The following is a 19,934-nucleotide window of genomic DNA, read 5'->3' on the forward strand; positions in this document are numbered from 1 at the left end:
TAGTGTCTATAGTGTATACCCTTAGAGTGTCTTTTAAGAATATTTAAAAAAAACCATTATTAAACTTGATTGCAATTGTAGAAAGTTTACTAATAATGAAATAAGAACTTTATATGATAGAAATAAACTTTGCACTTATCATCAGTAAAATTCTCATAGAAGTAAACCCTAAATAAATTTTAAAGTAATCCCAGTTTAATTAAACACTCAAATGTATCAAATTTTAAAGTAGGGAAAAGGCGCCTATGATGGCATAGCGCCAATGATGGCATATCGGTCATATTTTCATAAATATTGGTTATGGCAAAAAAGTTATTAGACCAACATGTCTATACGGACTTTACATTAATTTTAGTAAAAATACGTCCCTTATGCACAAATTTTGCTTTTATAATCAACAAAAATCAATTTTGGGATGAGCTGTTGTATTTTTAATCCCTTTAATCATTTAAGATGTGATTTTATTATCAACTGTACAGAAATGAAATTTTCATGCATTTTATTTCCAAGTTTTGTGCATTTAGTAGATTACTTGTTTTAATTTTATTTTTTGAACAAGGCAGACATAGCTTGTTTAAATGAAAATGATTACTTCTTCCTATGATGGCATACTGACGAGTTAGGTGTGTTGCAATATTGATGAATTGATAAAACCTTTTTTCTTTCATAAAAACAACATATTTGTGAGTAAAGTAAAAAGGAATTTTTGCTTCGCTAAAAAATTTTTGGTTCAAAAAACACATAAAACGCAATATCTCTTATGCGCATGAGCAAAACTCTACACTGCTGCTGTGTAGCACGAAAGGGTAAATTAGGATGATTACACAAAATTTCTGGCATTTCTGAGGGAAGACTCTAAGGTCAAATGAAATTGTCAAGTTACCCTTGATGCTAACTAGCCCCATCCTCCCCTATGCCATCATAGGAGCAGTAGTTGCCTATGATGGCATACTTGTGCTTTTTTTTTAAATAAAAATAACTAATATAAAAATAAAACTGGTAAAAACTCTTGGGGTAACTATTATTCTACATGTAACAAAGAATGTATCCATATCAAAACTTTTGTTCATGGTCTACAGGATACTGAAAAATGAAGCTTCAAAGTTAAGTATGCCATCATAGGCACCTTTCCCTAATCCCATAAAATTTAATTAAACATTCAAAGTTATATTTTAAAAAACATATTATTATGTAAATTAAAAAAACATGAATTTTTACTTGTTTTGTTAACTGAGCTATGCGATTGGTCATATGGTTTTTAAGCAAAACTTCATTTTCACTTTCAGATGATACCTTTGTAGATTAAAAAAAACAATTTTCAAAACATTAAAAAATTAAAAAAAAAACAATTACAAAAGATAATAAAGGTTATAAACTTACATGATCTTTATTTAAAATTTCTACAGTTCCAATCTATGGTGTCAATAGACAATAATTTTAAAAATTATTTTATTTTTATAAATTTACTCTTTATTTATTTATAGTTTTTTTTTAATTTTCTATTGCCAACTTATTTCTGAAACTTTTGTTTTGTTTAACAAAAGATTATAAAAGTCCTTTGGTTAGAATAAGCAAAGTTTATAAAAAAGAAAAACAAAAAACATAAAACACTACTAAAGATTAATTACTTTCGACAAAACAGCTGGTAAATCAGAAGACACTGATGATGTACTGCGCATAGATCCTCTCCAATCAGACTGCCCTGCACTAACCTAAAAGTATTTTAAATATTGTTTAAGTTTGACTTGAATATTACAATCTTTTTAAACTAGCATCATTAACTTATACATCCAGCGATTAGCAATCTTTTTTAACAATTATCATTAACTTATACATCCAGTGGGCAGCAATTAATTTTTAACTAGCATCATTAACTTATAAATTCAGTGGGTAGCAAAATTATTACTTATACTAGTGAAAATTAATTAACTATTATAGCATATTTTACATATTTTAAAACTTTGTATTAACTTTGGTGTTCCTAGCTTAAATAAGTTTAAAAATTTTCAATAAAAAAACATTAATTTAAAAAAATTATAATACTTATATATATTTTATTTCAATATTTAAATTCTAGAGCAATTAATACACATTCTCAATTTGGTATGCAATAGTAAAGAAGTTTTCCAAATAAGTTTAATGACATTTGTTTAATAGTAGTTTCAAACTAAATTTTTCTTTATGCTGTATTTATTATATATTTTTCTTTATACACTGATAGGAGCAAAAACAAATTTTAAAGTGATGTTTGAGATTTTTAAGCTTTTTATTCAAATAATATAAAATTCTTGATTTCTTGGTTATCTTTATTATTCAAGCTTATTTACAACTCTGAATATAAATATCACAGCCAACTTTTGTAACATATCTTTGAAATTTCTTGATTTCATGACGAACTTTAATAATCAAGCATAATTACAGGCTTTGACAACCTTTATTTAGAACACAAAATAAAATATTTTAAGTAAAAAAATAATAACTTTTTAATACTACAAGATATTTTTTTTTGCATATTTATCTCCCTAAGATTAAGGAAAACACTAATATCACTTATTACTTTTTTCTTCCCCAGGTTAAGGGGAATGCTAAACTCATTTTTGAAAACTTTTTCAACAATTTAACAAAAACTTCACAACTTAGAACTATTTAATTTTATACTGGTAACTTTTTTATTTTTTTCTGTATTATATTTCCTGTATAATAAATTATTTGTTGCACAAAATAATTTCAATTTTAACTTAATCTTAAAAATGTGAATGTGAAATTTTTTCCTATTGAATGCTACAATTAATCTTTAAAAAACATATTATCCTCTATAATCTTCACGTTTGTACAAACTTTCTTAATAAGCCTTAACTTAATCAGTTTGCTGCTATGTTGGGAATGAGTTTGCTGTTTTTTAAAATAACTCAATAAATATTAATAAAAAATGTGCTTACAAAATTCTCTTCGTTTCTTAACATTGATCCTACTTCTTCATTTCTTAATAAAGATTCTGTTTTACATTTTTGCAATTCTTCTGTCAGCAATAACGATTTCTAAAAAAAAAACTGTATATTCATTTACTTGTTTCAAATAATTTAACAATACAAATTAAAAATATTTTTTCACAATTTATAACTTAAATTATAACTCATTATATTATAACTTATATGTTGACCTTGATTTCTTTATCATATTTAGCTTTCAGTAGCTGAGCTTCAACCAGCCATTTTTCTTTCTCCTATGATATAAAAACAACTTTTTGATATTAATGCATTTAAAACCTAAAAATTTTAAATAACTTAAACATGTTGATATATAATAACAATTGCAATAATAACAATTATAAAGATGACAGCAATGATGATAATAATGATAATTTTGATGATGATAACGATGATGATAATGATAGAAATTACCTAAAATCAAAATACCTGTTCAAGTCTTACAATTGTTTCTTGAGAATTTGCTGCCTAACAAAAAAATTGAAAAAAACATTAAATACAGCGAGCCCATCTAATACAATACTGGAATTTAAGTTTATTATTAAATGTTTGAGTGTTTCACAACTTATCATTTGTATGAAAAAATTGTTTAAACTTAAAAACAACACTAATGGCAGATGCACAAAGAAAACTAGTATAATTTTATTAAAAACAATGTCGAGAAGAGAACAGCTTTAGAAAGAATAGGAATGATTAAAAAACAAGGCAACATTAAGATTTAAAAGTTTTCAAAATTCTTTTGAAGAGCAGAGTTCAAGTAAAGATAAAATTCAAAAGAAAAAAAAATACTTAGGAAACAAAAAAATGGATAAAACATTTTCTTTTATTAATTTGGTAGTGACAATATTTTTAATGCTAAATATATTTTGGTACTATGTTTAACCTAAATTATTAATATCTTTTAATAAAAACTTTTCTATGAATCTAATAAACATCTTAAGTGTTTGATAAAAAAAGACTTTTCCTTTATTGAAGAATTCTTCTCCTATATTAAATTATGATAAAATTGTAGTTGTTATTTAAAAACTTTCAACATTTGAAAATACAGCAGAACACATACTATAACATAAAAAAAAAAAAAAGCATTTGAATTTTGATTAGACTTTAAATTTTTCAATTTTTTTGATTTTGAATTTATTTGATGAAATATTGGATATTTTAAACTATTCCCTTCATAAATTTTAAAAATTGTAATAAACCATGTATATTTATAATGTATTTACAACTATATTTATTATTATAAATTTAATCTTAAATTTATTAACTATTTTTGAAAAAAAAAAAAACAAAGTTCAAATGGTAGTTAAAAATGACATAAATTACTTCTTAAATAAAAATTCAAATATCCCTAAGTAATATAAAAAAAACTCTTAAAAATTTTTTTTTTTAAGCAATATAAAAAGAGACTCTTAATTGAAGAAAAAAAAAACTCACTTGTTCTTTGTATGTATGAGAAGAAGTTGTTGACATAACAAATGATTTATAATTATTCACAGCTACCATATAAGGAATTGAAGAGGTTGGGACCTAAAAATATTCAACAATTAAATAACATAATAATCAGCTTAAAATAACATGGCTTAAAATAGTGGTTTAAAATTAAAAAAAAACTAGCAACTTTTTTAACAAACTCTATGTATGAAGAAGCTTTTTTATAAAATGTTTGCAAACAAGGTGCCAGGCTCTGCTGAAAATAAAAAAATAAAAAAAATATATATATATACATATAATAAATCAACATAACTATATATGTAATATTAACATTTTTAAATAACCTGTTATATATAAATGTTGTTGTTTATTATATATAAGTGAACCAGATAGTTTAAAAAAATTGCTTTAACTGTGCCATATTTAAATAAAAAAACGACATTATGAAAACATGTCTAAAACCTATGAAAAACTTTTTGTTAGTTTTATTATTTTCATTATCATTATTTTTAGCTGACACCTGAGTTCCATCTTCTGGCATGCCTTTTCTTCTAAAACCATGGATTGTAGACAAGAAGTCAATATTTGAATTGAAAACTTTTTGAATCTAAAGACAAAATCATAACTGTTAATTAAAGAGAGCAGTGGCTAAACCATTCTTTTACACTGGCAAAAAAAAAAGTGAAACATTTTGAGAAATGACATTAGCATTTAGTCACCAATATTTATTTTTTTATAAAGAAAAAATCAAAAATCAAAAAATTATATATAAAAACAATGTTAAATAAATATCTGAAATGAAATTTTCTATTTATTAATAATGTATAATCTTCCTTGCTTTGCTGGAAGGAAAAAATACTCTCTATAAAGAAATTTCTTAGGATTGCAAATGTGGTTGATTACATCAAAAATATTGAATAAACTCTTTCACAAAAATTTTAATGTAAATTTTTGGTTTCAATTTACACAAAAATTGTATCCATTGGTCTTAATGCTTTGTCAAACTTTTTTCACTGTTATTTAGGGTTGACACCATTTCATTTTAAAAGAATGGGAACAAATGAGGTTCTGTTCACCATGCTATCAATGTGAAGAACCTCACCCATCAGAAAACATTTATCGGAAGATACAAGAAACTGAAGGAGCTGAAGACTTAAGCATTACTTGAAAAATTGATTCAATTTTGAGAAGCAATTCTGCTAATGTTAAAGCAGACTTAAATTTCTTCTACAAGCAGCAAAAAATAAAAAGACGAGCAAATGCAACTAGGGCTAAAAAATGATGTTGCAGCAAGCTGGAACTCAACTCTTTAGATGCTAGAACTCAACTTGCTGAAAAGAACTTTGAAAAAATCTTCTCAAAATTTTTTGCCACAATCCTCAAGTTGTTATGCTCTAGCTGCCATGCTCAAGCCATAAATTTTTAAGAGAAGACTAAAATGTTTGGTTACAAATTTAAAGAAATATATATATATAATTGATTTCCGAAAGTGAATCTTGTATCAGTTAATACATCTCCAATGTGACAACTATACAATGCTGTCACATAAAACTCTAAATGGATACTAACTTTATAATGGATTTGATAAATAGTTGCCATGAGAGGTCAGTAGTAAAAGATATTCAAATATGTAATTTAGTTATGTGTAGGTTAGTTAAAGCTTTGCTACGCCATAGATTTAAAGTTTAATTTAAAGTACTTAATTTTAAGATTTGGGTATGTTTTGTAACTATTAGTTAATTAAACTAAAAAAAAAAGATGAAAAAATTGCATAAAAAATATTTTTTTAAAATCAAACCTTAGCACAAATAGACTCCAATGATGATAAAGCCGAAATCAAACACTTATCTGTAGATTTTAATCTCTATAAATCAAAAAAGTGGAAACTAAAAAATAATTTTTTTAACTTGACAAATTGAAAAATAGAAATTAGTACTTCTGTATAAAACGGTAATTCATGTTCTTCTCCACACTTTTTAAGATGCGAAGAATGCAGAGCTAAAAAAATAAAATTTTTACTATTTCTTACTCACTGTAGCATCAAAATCTAATTGCTCTAAACATATATTACAATTCATTAAAAAAATGTACTATTTTTTTCAAAAATATTTTTAGGGAAACTATATATATAAAAAAAAAGATATAAGTGTTCTTCTCACAAAGTTTCTTGTCAAGAATGTTTATTGAAATAGTTCTTTTCAACCATCCTTGCTGATGACCCTTATATCATTCCTGATGACAATATTAATAATATTTGAACCTAAAGATGTTGTTTAATTACAGGAACTACTGATTTTAATGAGACCCAATTTATGTGCAACTCTATTATGAATATTTACATTTATTTTTTATTTTGTTTTATTTATATAAAACCCATAACAATCAAGTACAAAGAAGAAGAAAAAAAAACAACAACACAAAAAACAGAGCTGTATGAAAGTATTTTGCAATACAAATAGACTAGTAAAGCATTTTAAGGTTTGAATACATCTGGTCTGATCACTGACACGAGTATCATCTATAATACAAATACAGTAAAGCATTTTAAGGTTTGAATACATCTGGTCTGATCACTGACACGAGTATCATCTATAATACAAATAAAGTAAAGCATTTTAAGGTTTGAATACATCTGGTCTGATCACTGACACGAGTATCATCTATAATACAAATAAAGTAAAGCATTTTAAGCTTTGAATACATCTGGTCTGATCATTGACATGTTTACCATCTATAATACAAATAAAGTAAAGCATTTTAAGGTTTGAATACATCTGGTCTGATCACTGACACGAGTATCATCTATAATACAAATAAAGCAAAGCATTTTAAGGTTTGAATTCATCTGGTCTGATCATCGACACAAGTATCATCTATAATATAGTAAAAAATTGTTGCAAAAATTCCAAAAAACAAAAGTAAATGAATTATTTAAAGGCAAAACTTTTACTGAACTTTTGGTGGTAAAATATATGCCTTTAAAAATCCAATGAAATATGAAGGTTTACTCAAAAGCATGGTTTCTTAATGCCTAAAAAGTCAAACACATATTTATCTTTAAAATTAATTCATTAAATTCCAAAATAAATATTTGTATATAATACAATATAAAAAAAGAGTTTAAAACATGTTAACATTTATTTAACATAATGTTTTAATGATATAACTTATTGGTTGCATATTGCAAACAAATGAAATGCACTTTCATTATAAAAACTTTATTTACTTTCATCATAAAAAAAAATTATGATGCAAAGCTAATCAAAACGTTTGCAATAAAAAACTAGATTTAGATATACGAATATTATAAAAAATAATGCTACTATTGTATAAAAAAAAAGAACTTACATTTAAATACCGTATGAAGATCTTGCATTACTTGACAAAAAGTTTTTGAACATAAAGATAAAGATGAAGATGTAACATCTATAAATAATTGAAGTTCTTTATACTCAACAGATCTTTATAATCAACAGAAGTTCTTTATATTCAACAGAAAACATTTTAAAAAGTTTAGAAAACATTAAAATAAAATATTCTTACTTGTTGTTGCTAATAACAAAACATATGAAAGCAACTTTTTAAATAACACTAAAACTTTTTTCTCATTAGCTATTATACTCAAGTTACATTTTTCCAATGTATCTGACCAAACAGATGCTTGAGATTCGTCTTCAAGACTAAAATAAAATCCAATAATTATCAACATATATGTTAAGTATCCAATAAATGTCAACATAGATGTTAAGTATCCAATAAATGTCAACATAGATGTTAAGTATACAATAAATATCAACATAGATGTTAAGTATCCAATAAATGTCAACATAGATGTTAAGTATACAATAAATGTCAACATAGATGTTAAGTATACAATAATTGTCAACATAGATGTTAAGTATACAATAATTGTCAACATAGATGTTAAGCATACAATAAATGTCAACATAGATGTTAAGTATACAATAAATGTCAACATAGATGTTAAGTATACAATAATTGTCAACATAGATGTTAAGTATACAATAATTGTACATAAATATTAAGCATCCAATAATTAAAAAAACAGATTTTTTTTTTTTTAATAAACTAATTCACTCCCAACAAAGCTGCAAGAAACCAATATTAAGTTGGGAGTTACTAGAAAACAAACTTCTGCCTTTCTTAATCCCTAACTCAAATAGTCAACTTTCCAAATCGCTTTCCAGACAACCCAAATCATTTACCATCTCTACTCGATATATGTCTTGTTTCTGATCCTAGTCAGTGTTCAGTTTCTCCACATTCACCCTTAGTGCTTCTGATCACAGTTTGATCTCTTTAAAACTAATACCTCATTCTTCTTCATCATCAGAATCCCCCTATCATCATAGCTCTTACTACTACCTTAAAGCTGACTGGGACTCTTTCCATGATTTTCTTCGTGATAGCCCTTGGCTAGAAATCTTTTGTCTTTCTGTTGACTTCTTGTCTTCTTACGTAATGTGCTTCTTACATAACTTCATGGATTCAGGCAGGCATGGAACCTTTTATTCCCTCTCGATGATTCCAGGTCAAGCCTCACTCTTCTCCATGGTTTTCCTCACATTGTGCTCCTGCAATTGCCAATCAAAACCGTTACTTCCATATCAATATGCAAAATAATTCTCCAGAAAACAGATGCCTGTTTATTACTGCTAGAAACCACTGTAAAAAGGTTTTGTCTAATGCCGAAACCCGCTATTCTCAGGTCAAGAAATCTCATATTTCTTCACAAAAATTAGGCTCTCGTGACTTCTGGAGAATCTTTAGTATTATCAATAATAAGGGCAAATCTGTAATTCTACCTCTCTTGTATGGTTCAGACTTAGATACCTAAAGACAAAGCTGAATTGTTTGCTAAGAACATTTTATCAATATTATCTCTTGATTCCATTAGTCGTCATACCTGATATAGTCGCCAAACAGGTTGATCCATTGCTTGACATTCGTATCACTCCAACTTCTGTATCTAAAGTTCCTGCTTAGACTCTTCTACAGCTTGTGGCCCAAACAAAATACTTGTTATTGTCTTGCAGAAGTGTTCTCCGGAGCTGTCATCTATACTCTCAAAACTATTCAACAAATGTTTATCAGAGTCTTGTTTTCTAGCCTGTTGGAAAGTGGCATCTGTTACCCCTATCTTCAAAAATTCTGGAGAGCGATCTGATTCGTCTAATTACCATCCCATTAGTCTTCTTCTTATCAGAAGCAAGATTTTTGAATCTTTAATTAACAAACACTCAATTTCTCATCTTGAATCTAATAACTTACTTTCCAATCATCAATATGTATTTCGATCTTCTTGTTCTACATTTGTTTTGCTAACAGTAATAACCGATAGGTTTAATCATGCATTAGATAAAGGTAGAGAGGTTAAGGCCATTGCTCATGACATTTCTAAAGCTTTTGATAAAGTTTGGCATGCTGGCCTTCTCTATAAGCTTTCTTCTTACGGTGTATCTTTAAGACTATTGAATCTTTCCTTTCCAATCGTAGTATAAAAGTTGTCCTCGATGGACAGCACTCTTCTTCATTTCCTGTAACTTCAGGGGTTCCTCAAGGTTCTATCCTTGGCCCTTATACTCTTTTTAATTTACAATAAGGATCTTCCAGATATTCTCACATCTAAGGTGGCATTGTTCGCTGATGATACTATCATTTATTCTTGTCATGATAAGAAGCCAACACTCTCTGATTGCATGGAGGGGGCATTTAAGCTTGAAAAGGATCTCACTTCTGCTACAGCATAGGGCTCACAGAGGCTGGTGAACTTTAATTCTGATAAAACTCAATTTTTTTCAGCCAAGTGTTGTCACAATAATTTAGATCTTCCTATATTTATGAACGGTAATGTACTTAATGAGTCATCTACTCTTCATCTTCTAGGATTAACATTTACGTTCGATCTTTCTTGGAAACCATATATCAAATCAGTTGCAAAATTAGCATCTGCTAAGGTTGCATCTCTTTATAGAGCTCAACACTTTCTTACTCCGGATTCTATTCTCTATCTCTATAAATCTCAAATCCGTCCTTGTATGGAATACTGTTGCCATATTTGGGGTGAATCTTCTACTGATGCCCTTTCTCTTTTAGACAAGGTGCAAAAACACATTGTAAACATAGTTGGACCTGCTCTTGTAGCCAACCACCAACCATTATCAAATTTTCGTAATGTTGCTTCTCTTTCTCTTTTCTACAAATACTTTAATGGGCACTGCTCTAAAGAGCTAGCATCTCTTGTGCCATCTATTAAAATTCATTCTCATGTTACTCCTCATCCAATTAAGTCTCATCCTTTTTCTGTGGCTGTTCCTAAGTGCTCCAAAAACTCTTATTCCTCTGGTTTTTCCTTGAACATCAGTTCTTTGGAATTTGCTTCCTTCATCTTGCTTTCCTGATTCATTTAATCTGCAATCCTTTAAGTCGTCTGTCAATCGTTATCTTCCTCTACAATCTTTGTCTTTTCTTCTCCAGTAACTTCCAACTCTAATTAGTGGTTGCTTGAAGCCTTGTTGGAAGCGAAGATGTTTAAAACAAAAAGAAAACAAAAAGTTGTTATATTAAACCGTAATCATTTTTTGATCTTTTTTACATGAATATCTCTCTTTAGAACAAATGTATTTTTATTATTGCAAGAAGTCGATGTAAAAAGGTCTGATGCTCCGTTATTCTCATTCTACTAAATCTTTAACTTATTATGTTAGGTTGAGACTTTTAGAAAATCTTTAATTAAGTGAATCAAAAACAAACAAAAAAAAGATTAGAAAATCTAACTAGTGCTAATGTAAGAATTTTAAGTGTTTTAAAAAAGTTTGAAGTATCTCTATTGTTTAAGTTTTATTAATTAATTAAGTGCATCAAAAACAACAACAAAAAAAGATTTATTATTTGGATATTGACATTGAGTAGATAACAATTTATCAAAATTATAAGATCACAATTTATTAATATTGTGAATAATAATTTTGAATAAGTATATTAATAAATAGAAAGAACTAGTCTTAAATTAACTGTTGAATAATTTAACTAATATTAATATAATAATAGCAATAGCAACAATAACAACAGCAAAAATCTTAATAACAAAAGCAACAATGTTAATAAAAACAGCAACAATATTAATAACAACAGCAACAATATTGATGAAAATAATAATTTACACAGTCCTAACAATTTTCATTAACAATGCAACTAACAGTGTTGATTGCATAGAACATTTCCTCTAATTCGAATTTTGAATGATGGCTATACTCTCCTAGCCATTTTAAATAAACAGATTAACCTATTGTTAGACATCCAAATCACTCTTCCGATGCTTAAGTCAATTCTCAATTTTATGGCTTTTAGCAGGTCTAACTACATTTACGATGTTCTTTTGAACTTTGTCTGAGAGTAAGAGGGTTGTTATTCGTCAATATAGGAATGCCAACAATATTGCAATATTTTTTTGCAGTAAATAAATGAATTTTATTGCCTTAAAAAAAATTGTGGAATTTAAGTCCAGATTTTAAAACCACAAGCCACTGCAAACCTTAGGCTGTTACAGAAGAGAGATCCCATTAAAAACAGGCTGGAAATAGAGGAGCCTTAGATTAGAAAATAACATCTTATCGGACAACGTTTGTTAGAGAAGATTAAAGTGATTTAGGTATCAGGATGTAGACAGGTAGCAGCTTCAGGAGAAAATGGTAGTGGTGGAAGTAAAAAAACTTGAAGAAAGTGCCTTATATAATGTATGAATGAGGTTTAGTTAAGGAAAGAAAATGCTCTAGACTAGACTATAGCCTGATGATGATGATGATGATGATGATGATGATAATGATGATGATGATCATGGTCATGATCATGATGGTAATGATGATTCTGATGGTCATGTTGATCTTAATGATGCTTATATGCATATATATATACAAAATATAAAAATAATTTTGAATAAAAAAATATACTTTCGGATGTATAATTGTTTATGCAGCCCCGGTCACAAACCCAGCCCCGGCTATATTTTATCAAACCCAGCCCGAACCCTGGCCCCGGTTATTTACTATCTTTAACCTAATCTCTCTTCTGTAACAGCTTGGGGCATGCAATGGTTTGTGGATTTTAACTCCAATAAAACTCAGTTATTTACTGCAAACAACTATCACAATATTGTTGACATTCCTATATTGAAAAATAACAACCTCCTCACTCGCAAACAAAGTCCAAAAAGCATATTGTAAATGTAGCTGGATCTGTTTATTTGCCAAGCCTTTGGCAAATCTCCCATATTTGTAAGGTTGCATCTTATTTCTACAAATACTATAATGGTTGCAACTCAAATGAACAATCATCAAATGAACAATCATAGTTCGATCAACCAAAACCTATTCTTGCTTGACTTGTCATTCAGCAAAATTGCATAATTTTATTGTATCTGCCCTCCATGCAATAAAGATTTTTAATTATCTAGTTTATTTTCTTGCACATCAACAAAACCTCAAAACTCTCACCCATCTTCATGTTTTCCTTATCATAAAACCTACATTTTTTTAAGTCTTCAGTATACTGTTTTTTTTCTCTTTAACCCTATCTTTTGTTTTCTTGTAACTCATAACTCATAACATAAAGTGATTGCTTGCAACCTCGTCGAAAGTGAATTAATTTGAATATACATATACATACATACATACATATATATATATATATATATATATATATATATATATATATATATATATATATATATATATATATATACACACACATACATATACATATTTTCTTTTAAATTTTTTTATTTCAATTCACTTCCCCAAGGCCATGAAGGCCATTACAGTCGAAGAGGCTACTTTACTTAGTTTACTTCAAGTTTGTGTGTACTCCGAAACACAAACCTTGACAAACAAGGCTGCTGCGCAGAGAAACAAGCTGAGCGCAGTACTACCAGGAACATGAAGGGGATTGAACTCGGAACTACTCGCTTATGAGGCGAGCACTCTACCACTACACAACTACCCCATATATATATATATATGAATATATATATATATATATATATATATATATATATATATATATATATATATATATATATACACACTGCTTACACATTGTCAGTAGTACATGACATACCAGTAAAACAATAGCTTTACATAATATCTTGACCAATAATACAACATGACTTGAACAATTTCATTAATGTGTGGCAGAAAATAACATTACTTCAAGTGATAATGTTTCGATAATAACCTGATAAGAATAAAACATTTTTTTGCTTAAAAATTGCAAGAATACTTTGTTCTATGTTGAAAAACTATTAAATTAATCCTCATGCAAAAAAAGTTTTAAATAGATACTAACTGTATCGAATGTTTGACCTAGATTTATCTATATAAATAACTGTCGCTAAATACGCTAAAGTAAAAGGAAACTCCTTTTTTTGACTTAAAGAGTAGATTAGAGAGTCTGATAGAGATAAATGAGTTCTATAATTAATTCTTTTTTTAAGAATACATTTAGGAGGAAATTTCTGATAATTCTTGAAAAAAATCTACAGCCTTGAGAGGTAAAGTAAAAATACCAAGGTTAAAAAGACAACATCTAAATTTCTCCTCTTTATTTATAATTCTCATTTTTTTAGAATTTCTGCATCAATTGTCATTACCTGTTTCATTAAATTTCTTCACAGATTGCAAGGAATGAAAAATATTTTTTTGGTTATTAGAGGTTGAGATGAAAAAACCCAAAAACTTTTTGCCTATCTCTTGTCTCCACTTGAGGGGAAAATATTTATAAAAAAATTTCTGCCTACCCCCATTCTGCCTAGGCTCCATGTGAGGGTAAAACAACTTTAAAAAAATTTCTCCTTACCTCTAGACCCCATGTAAGAGTAAAACATTTTAAATATTTTTTCTTTACTAGATATTCTTAAATGAATCCAAAAATAATCAATACAATTCAAACTTTATCAAAAAATGTTTTAGCTTTTTGAAGCTGTGAGCATGTAAAATTTACATTAATATTAATAATATAATAATGATAATAATATTAATAATATAATAATGATATATTAATAATATTAATAATATAATAATATTAATAATATAATAATGATAATAATAATAATAATAATAATAATAAATTATTGCTATTTTATATATATTGTTATTTTTATAACAATTTTTTTTAAAAACTTGTTCAAACTTTTGAAAACACAAGTTAAATATTCCATTCATTTTTTCAATAAGAGATGACAACAATTTATGAAATTTCAAGGGAATTTTTTTTGAAGTATGTAACCAAGTGCTGCATACCTCAAATAAAATCCACAGAGAAAATCAATACTTCACCCCAGTCCCCAAAACTTATAGTTCATGCTAATTTTCAGTTTTAAACTATTTATGGTACCAAGAATAGGCTTTTTTTTTTTTTTTTTTTTTTTTTTTTTTTTTTTTTTTTGAACTCCCCAAGGCCCAGAAGGCCACTACAGATGAGGAGGCTACTTAATTGTGGTTATAACCCTCTCTCAACTCTATAACTCCGAAACACGAACCTTGACGAACAAGGCCGCTGCGCGGAGAAACAAGTTGAGCGCGGTACTACCAGGGACGTGGTGGGGATCGAACTCGGAACCTCTCGCTTATGAAGCGAGCGCTCTACCACTACACCACTACCGCATTATCTATGATACCTTGACTGGTTTTAAACTAGCCTTTACTGGATTTAAACTAGGGCTCAGAAACCGGTGGAAACCGGTTTCTGAGCCCTAGTTTAAATCCCTAGTTTTTTGTTCAATTTTCCTGAAACCGAAAATTGGTTTTTTTAGACAAAAAAAACTGCAAAACCGATTGTTAATTAAACATTTTGATAAATACTTTGAGTTTTTTACTGATATTAAGTTATTACCAGATTTACCACAGATTTCTTTATTAAAGAAGTTATCAATTGATATTGAAAATGCAAATATTGTGAGTAAATTGAATTATAAAAAGTACTTTGATAACACATTTACTTTTATTTATTTCAAATATATTTTTTACCAATTATTAATATATTACAGATTGACAAAATATTTTAACAGTGTTTAAATTTTATAATATTCAAAACAAAACAATCCAACAAAAACCAGTACCACTTACTAGAAATATTTTATCTACTTTTCTTTTTGACAAATTTTCTTATGTAAATTATGATAACAATCTCAAATAAAAAATAATGAAACAAGAAAAACAAATTTGTTGTTAACAAATTTGTTTTTGTAATGTTAAGAAGTGCTGACTTTTGTACTACTTTAAATAAATTGTAGCATATTTGTACATTATTCTATTGTAAACTTCTATTGTAAACAGATCACATTCATGAGCTGCAATATAATAAAAATAATAGATAAAAAATATTTAGTTGAGAATCTATAAATTAGTTAAAATAAGCTAATTGAGTTGCCTAAAAAGCAGAAGGATGGGAAAGGAAAAAGGAGGCATAAATGAAACGATGATCCGAGTTCATTATCAATATAGATTTGAACTAATTAAATAATAAATGATATTAAAGTTGTTGTAATAGCTTATTGTTTATAATTTATTGTATAATTCATTGTAATTATGTCGCGACAATTGCATAAGAAATTATGCCATAGAGAATTCAGAAAACTTATATAAATTGTACAAAGCAGAGAGAGACAGAGAGAAATATATAACTGTAATAGAAATATAGTCGCCTTGATTTTACAAAAGTAATAAAATACTACTGTACATTAATAAAAATTAATGTTTAATAATTAATAACAAAAAATAAGTTTTTTATTTTAGCCGAACTATGAACAGCAAAAGATCTGGAGTATGGCAAACATTTCAAAAAGAAACACCGAATATGGCAAAATGTAAAATATCCCATTCAGTTTTAAAATGTGCAGGTGGGAGTACATCAAATTTGGCAAACCATCTTCAAGAAAAACATAAGATTGAAATAAATAAAAATGAAGAGCCTAATCCAATTCAGCCTAGTCAGCCAACACAGAAATAAAGTAAAAACTAGTATTCTAAAAATCATACAAAGAACGTCAATGGAAGAATTATTGGGCAAATTTGCAGCATATGATGGGTTTTCTATTCATGCTATGAGATATTCAAGTGCTAATGCAGAATTTATTACAAAACATGACTATAAAATGCCTAGGAGCAAAAAAACAATTAAAAAATTGATCATAGGCTTTTCTAAAGAGAAAAAATTGATCATAGGCTTTTCTAAAGAGAAAAAATTGGAATTAAAGAATAAGTTAATGAGAATGGCACAATCTGGAACACCTTTCTCAATAACAATAGATGAATAGACAAGCTGTAACTCCAAAAGGTATTTTAATGTAACATTGCATTCTCAGGAGGATAGTTATAAATTAGGACTTACTAGCATAGAAGGTTCATGTGATTCATACAAAGTTCATTAGTTGAACAAAAACTGATGGAATATGGTATTAAATTTAGTCATATATTAGCATCAACAGAAGATGGAGCTAACATTATGAAAAAATATGGACGATTAAATGGAATTGAAAACCAATTTTGCATCAATCATGCTATTCATTTAGCTGTTCTAGACACTTTTCACAAAAAAGTATCTGTAGTCAATAAGGCAGTTGATAAAATATCAGATTCTGACAGTTCAGATTCTGATGAGGAAACTGAAAATCAGTTTAACTCTTTTTCTGGAGATCATAATTTAGATATAGATGTTGTCTGTAATAATGAAATTGAATACATTTTAGAAGATGCTAACCTTGTTGATGTTTTAGAAAACTCAAGAAAGATAATCAGATTTTTCAGAAGATCCCCAGTAAGAAATAACCTATTGCAACGATATGTTGAAGAGATAAATGGCAAAAAACTTTCACTTATATTAGACTGTAGAACCAGATGGAACTCACTTATACCTATGATGGAAAGATTTGTGCAACTTAAAGCTTGCATAAAAAACGCACTAGAAGAAATCGGGTGTGAAGATTTATACAATGAAAAGGATTTTTCTATCTTGCTAAATTTAATTCAAATATTAAAGCCAGCAGAATTGGCAGTAAAAGAACTGAGCAAAACCAGATCAACTTTACTCACTGCAGAAGGAGTACTGACATTTTTATTTACTCAAATGAAACAAAACTGTACAAGCTTGGGAAATAAATTTTATAATTCTTTGAAAATAAGAACTTCAGAAAGGCCAAATAAAGAATTAATTACATTGCATAAATTCCTACAAAGTGGAAATTTTCCAAAAGCAGAGTTGGCGGAACTTTCACACTCGCCTAAAGTGGCTACATTGTCTTTGGCAACAATGTTAGCTGAAAGATTATTTAATGATCCAGGTTTACAACCATCTATAAATGAGAATATGAACGAAAATCAAGTTGAGCTAATAGCAACAGCATCAGGATTGCCATCTTTAGTGCAGCAATTGCAGAAATCAATATCTGAAGTGTTACAGGTTCCAAAAGCATGTGGAGAGGCAAACAAAGACAGTTTTGTTTCATCCTTTCAAAATGAACTAAAAATGTTTAGTGTCACTAAGACAAAATTGAAAACTGTCCAAATCTTATTAAATGCTCTGGAATCGATACAACCTACATCAACAGAAAGCGAGAGAGTTTTTAAGTGACAGTTGCTTTATTATGTGTACTTTATGCAGTGCCCTTTAAACTATTCTTATTGTTAAAAAAAAATGATTTTGCTAAGTTTTGTTTTCTTAGACTTTTTTTGTTTTCTTCAGTTTACAAATCCAATTCCAGTAAAAAATTTCAGTAGGTTACTTTGGATAGGTTCAGTAGGTTACTTTGGATAGGTTCAGTAGGTTACGTTGGATAGGTTCAATAGTTCAGTTGGTAGGTTATGTTGGATCAATAATAAAAGTTTGTTTTTGTAATATTAAAACCGGTGTAAAATCGGTTAACCCATTTTACAATTTAAAAAACTGAAAACCAGTTTTTTGAAATTCTCTGGTTTTCTACGAGCCCTAATTTAAACTTAGCCTTTACTTATTACTTGACTGGATTTAAACTAGCTTTTACTTATTAGACACAACACACAGCTAATTAATTTATATTTTATTTAATTATTAAACAAAAATGTATGAAAAAAATAATACCTCAAGATTCTATATGGTAATAGTACTTCTAAATAGTTGACATAATATTTAAATGAAGTTGAAAACTCTTTGTAAGAAGACAAAGTTTCCTTAAAACATAATAAAAAAATTCAATATTCACATGATTATTATGACTAAGTAAAAATAAACTGAAGGCTGAACAATTATAAAAATTTTAAGAAAATTTTATATTTAGTTATATAAAAGTCAACTAACCAATCTTTACAAAACTTTTAAAGTGAAATAAAATAAATAAAAGTAAAATATAGCAGTTGGTAAAAAAAAAATTTATTCTCAATCAAAGAATATTAATCCTCAATCTAAGATTAGATAAGATTATATACAAGCAATTTTGTTACAACAAACATCTAACATATTTTATGAACAATTTTATTAGAATTCGTAATTAACAAACAACTGTTTTAAAGTTTCACTTATATTTTAGTCATAAAATAAAAGTAAAATAATGAAACATAAACCTTTAAAAACTTTTTTTAATTTTTTAAATTATTAACTTATTCTTCTGTAAACATAATGCAGTATTTTTTGTGTGGATTTTTGCATCTACTGTATCCCTAAAATTTTGCAGAGTAATCTTTACTGCATTAATCTGTATCCTTAAAGAAAACATCTCATTCTTCAATCATTTTGACATTTAACAGATCTTTCTCTTTTTCAACATATTTATTGACATTTGATTCACAAGTAAGTGGGCTGCGTTGTAATTTTAAACAAGCTAAGAATTTCTCTTAAACACCTGTAAAGCCACTGCCAACAGATGTAAAGGTTACAGTTCTTTTTTTCTAACCCCCTCTGTTTCAGTTGTTTTTGCCACTGGATCCAATTGTAATTTACATTTTCAAATTTTCAACAATGGGACACATTTTCCAAAACATTTCTAAATTACATGAAGATATTACTACAAAGAATTTTTGTAATTGACGGTATTTCCAAAGCTGATTGCATTGAGTGCCACACTGATGTTGAAGCTCAATGTTATTTGTTTTAATTGTTTTATCAACTACAAAAATTTGATATTGTACCTTTTTCTAGATCCATAATACTTTATTCATAATACAAACCCATAACAATTTCTTATTTTCTGTCAAAGAAATATAAATATAAACTATATTTGCATGATACAAACATCCAAGTTTTTTATGCGTATATATTGCTTCTGCGACTACTGAACAGTCAATCTCATTTAATGAAAATTTCCAAAAGATAATTTATTGTTTACTTCAATAAAAACAAGTAAAAAAAACAACCCTGAGAAAACTTTGATAAAACTGATGATGATAAAATTTGTCAACTACTGGGAGATTTCTAAAGAATTTTATTAATTTTGATTTATTTGCTTACTAGTTTATGATTTATTAATTTACT

At 27.6% G+C, this 19,934-nt stretch overlaps 1 protein-coding gene across 2 annotated transcripts in view; it reads right to left on the reverse strand.

Annotated features, from left to right (window-relative positions):
• LOC100197936 (protein phosphatase 1 regulatory subunit 21) overlaps positions 1-19,934 on the reverse strand; it is a 45,505-nt gene that overhangs the window by 4,656 nt on the left and 20,915 nt on the right. The window contains exons 12-25 of one of the 2 annotated variants that reach the window (XM_065801096.1): positions 18,549-18,637; positions 7,962-8,098; positions 7,767-7,844; positions 6,355-6,416; positions 6,217-6,282; positions 4,939-5,025; positions 4,606-4,671; positions 4,422-4,514; positions 3,417-3,455; positions 3,161-3,223; positions 2,940-3,038; positions 1,629-1,712; positions 1,381-1,413; positions 1,219-1,293 (exon numbers count right to left, since the gene is read on the reverse strand). In XM_065801096.1, the coding sequence (XP_065657168.1) occupies positions 1,219-1,293; positions 1,381-1,413; positions 1,629-1,712; positions 2,940-3,038; positions 3,161-3,223; positions 3,417-3,455; positions 4,422-4,514; positions 4,606-4,671; positions 4,939-5,025; positions 6,217-6,282; positions 6,355-6,416; positions 7,767-7,844; positions 7,962-8,098; positions 18,549-18,637 (1,071 nt within the window). Of the gene's footprint in view, positions 1-1,218; positions 1,294-1,380; positions 1,414-1,628; positions 1,713-2,939; positions 3,039-3,160; positions 3,224-3,416; positions 3,456-4,421; positions 4,515-4,605; positions 4,675-4,938; positions 5,026-6,216; positions 6,283-6,354; positions 6,417-7,766; positions 7,845-7,961; positions 8,099-18,548; positions 18,638-19,934 lie in introns of both variants that reach the window. The other variant, XM_065801094.1, reaches the window with a different exon arrangement.

The sequence above is a fragment of the Hydra vulgaris genome, chromosome 07 (assembly GCF_038396675.1).
Source record: "Hydra vulgaris chromosome 07, alternate assembly HydraT2T_AEP".
In the NCBI taxonomy this organism is placed as follows: Eukaryota; Metazoa; Cnidaria; class Hydrozoa; order Anthoathecata; family Hydridae; genus Hydra; species Hydra vulgaris.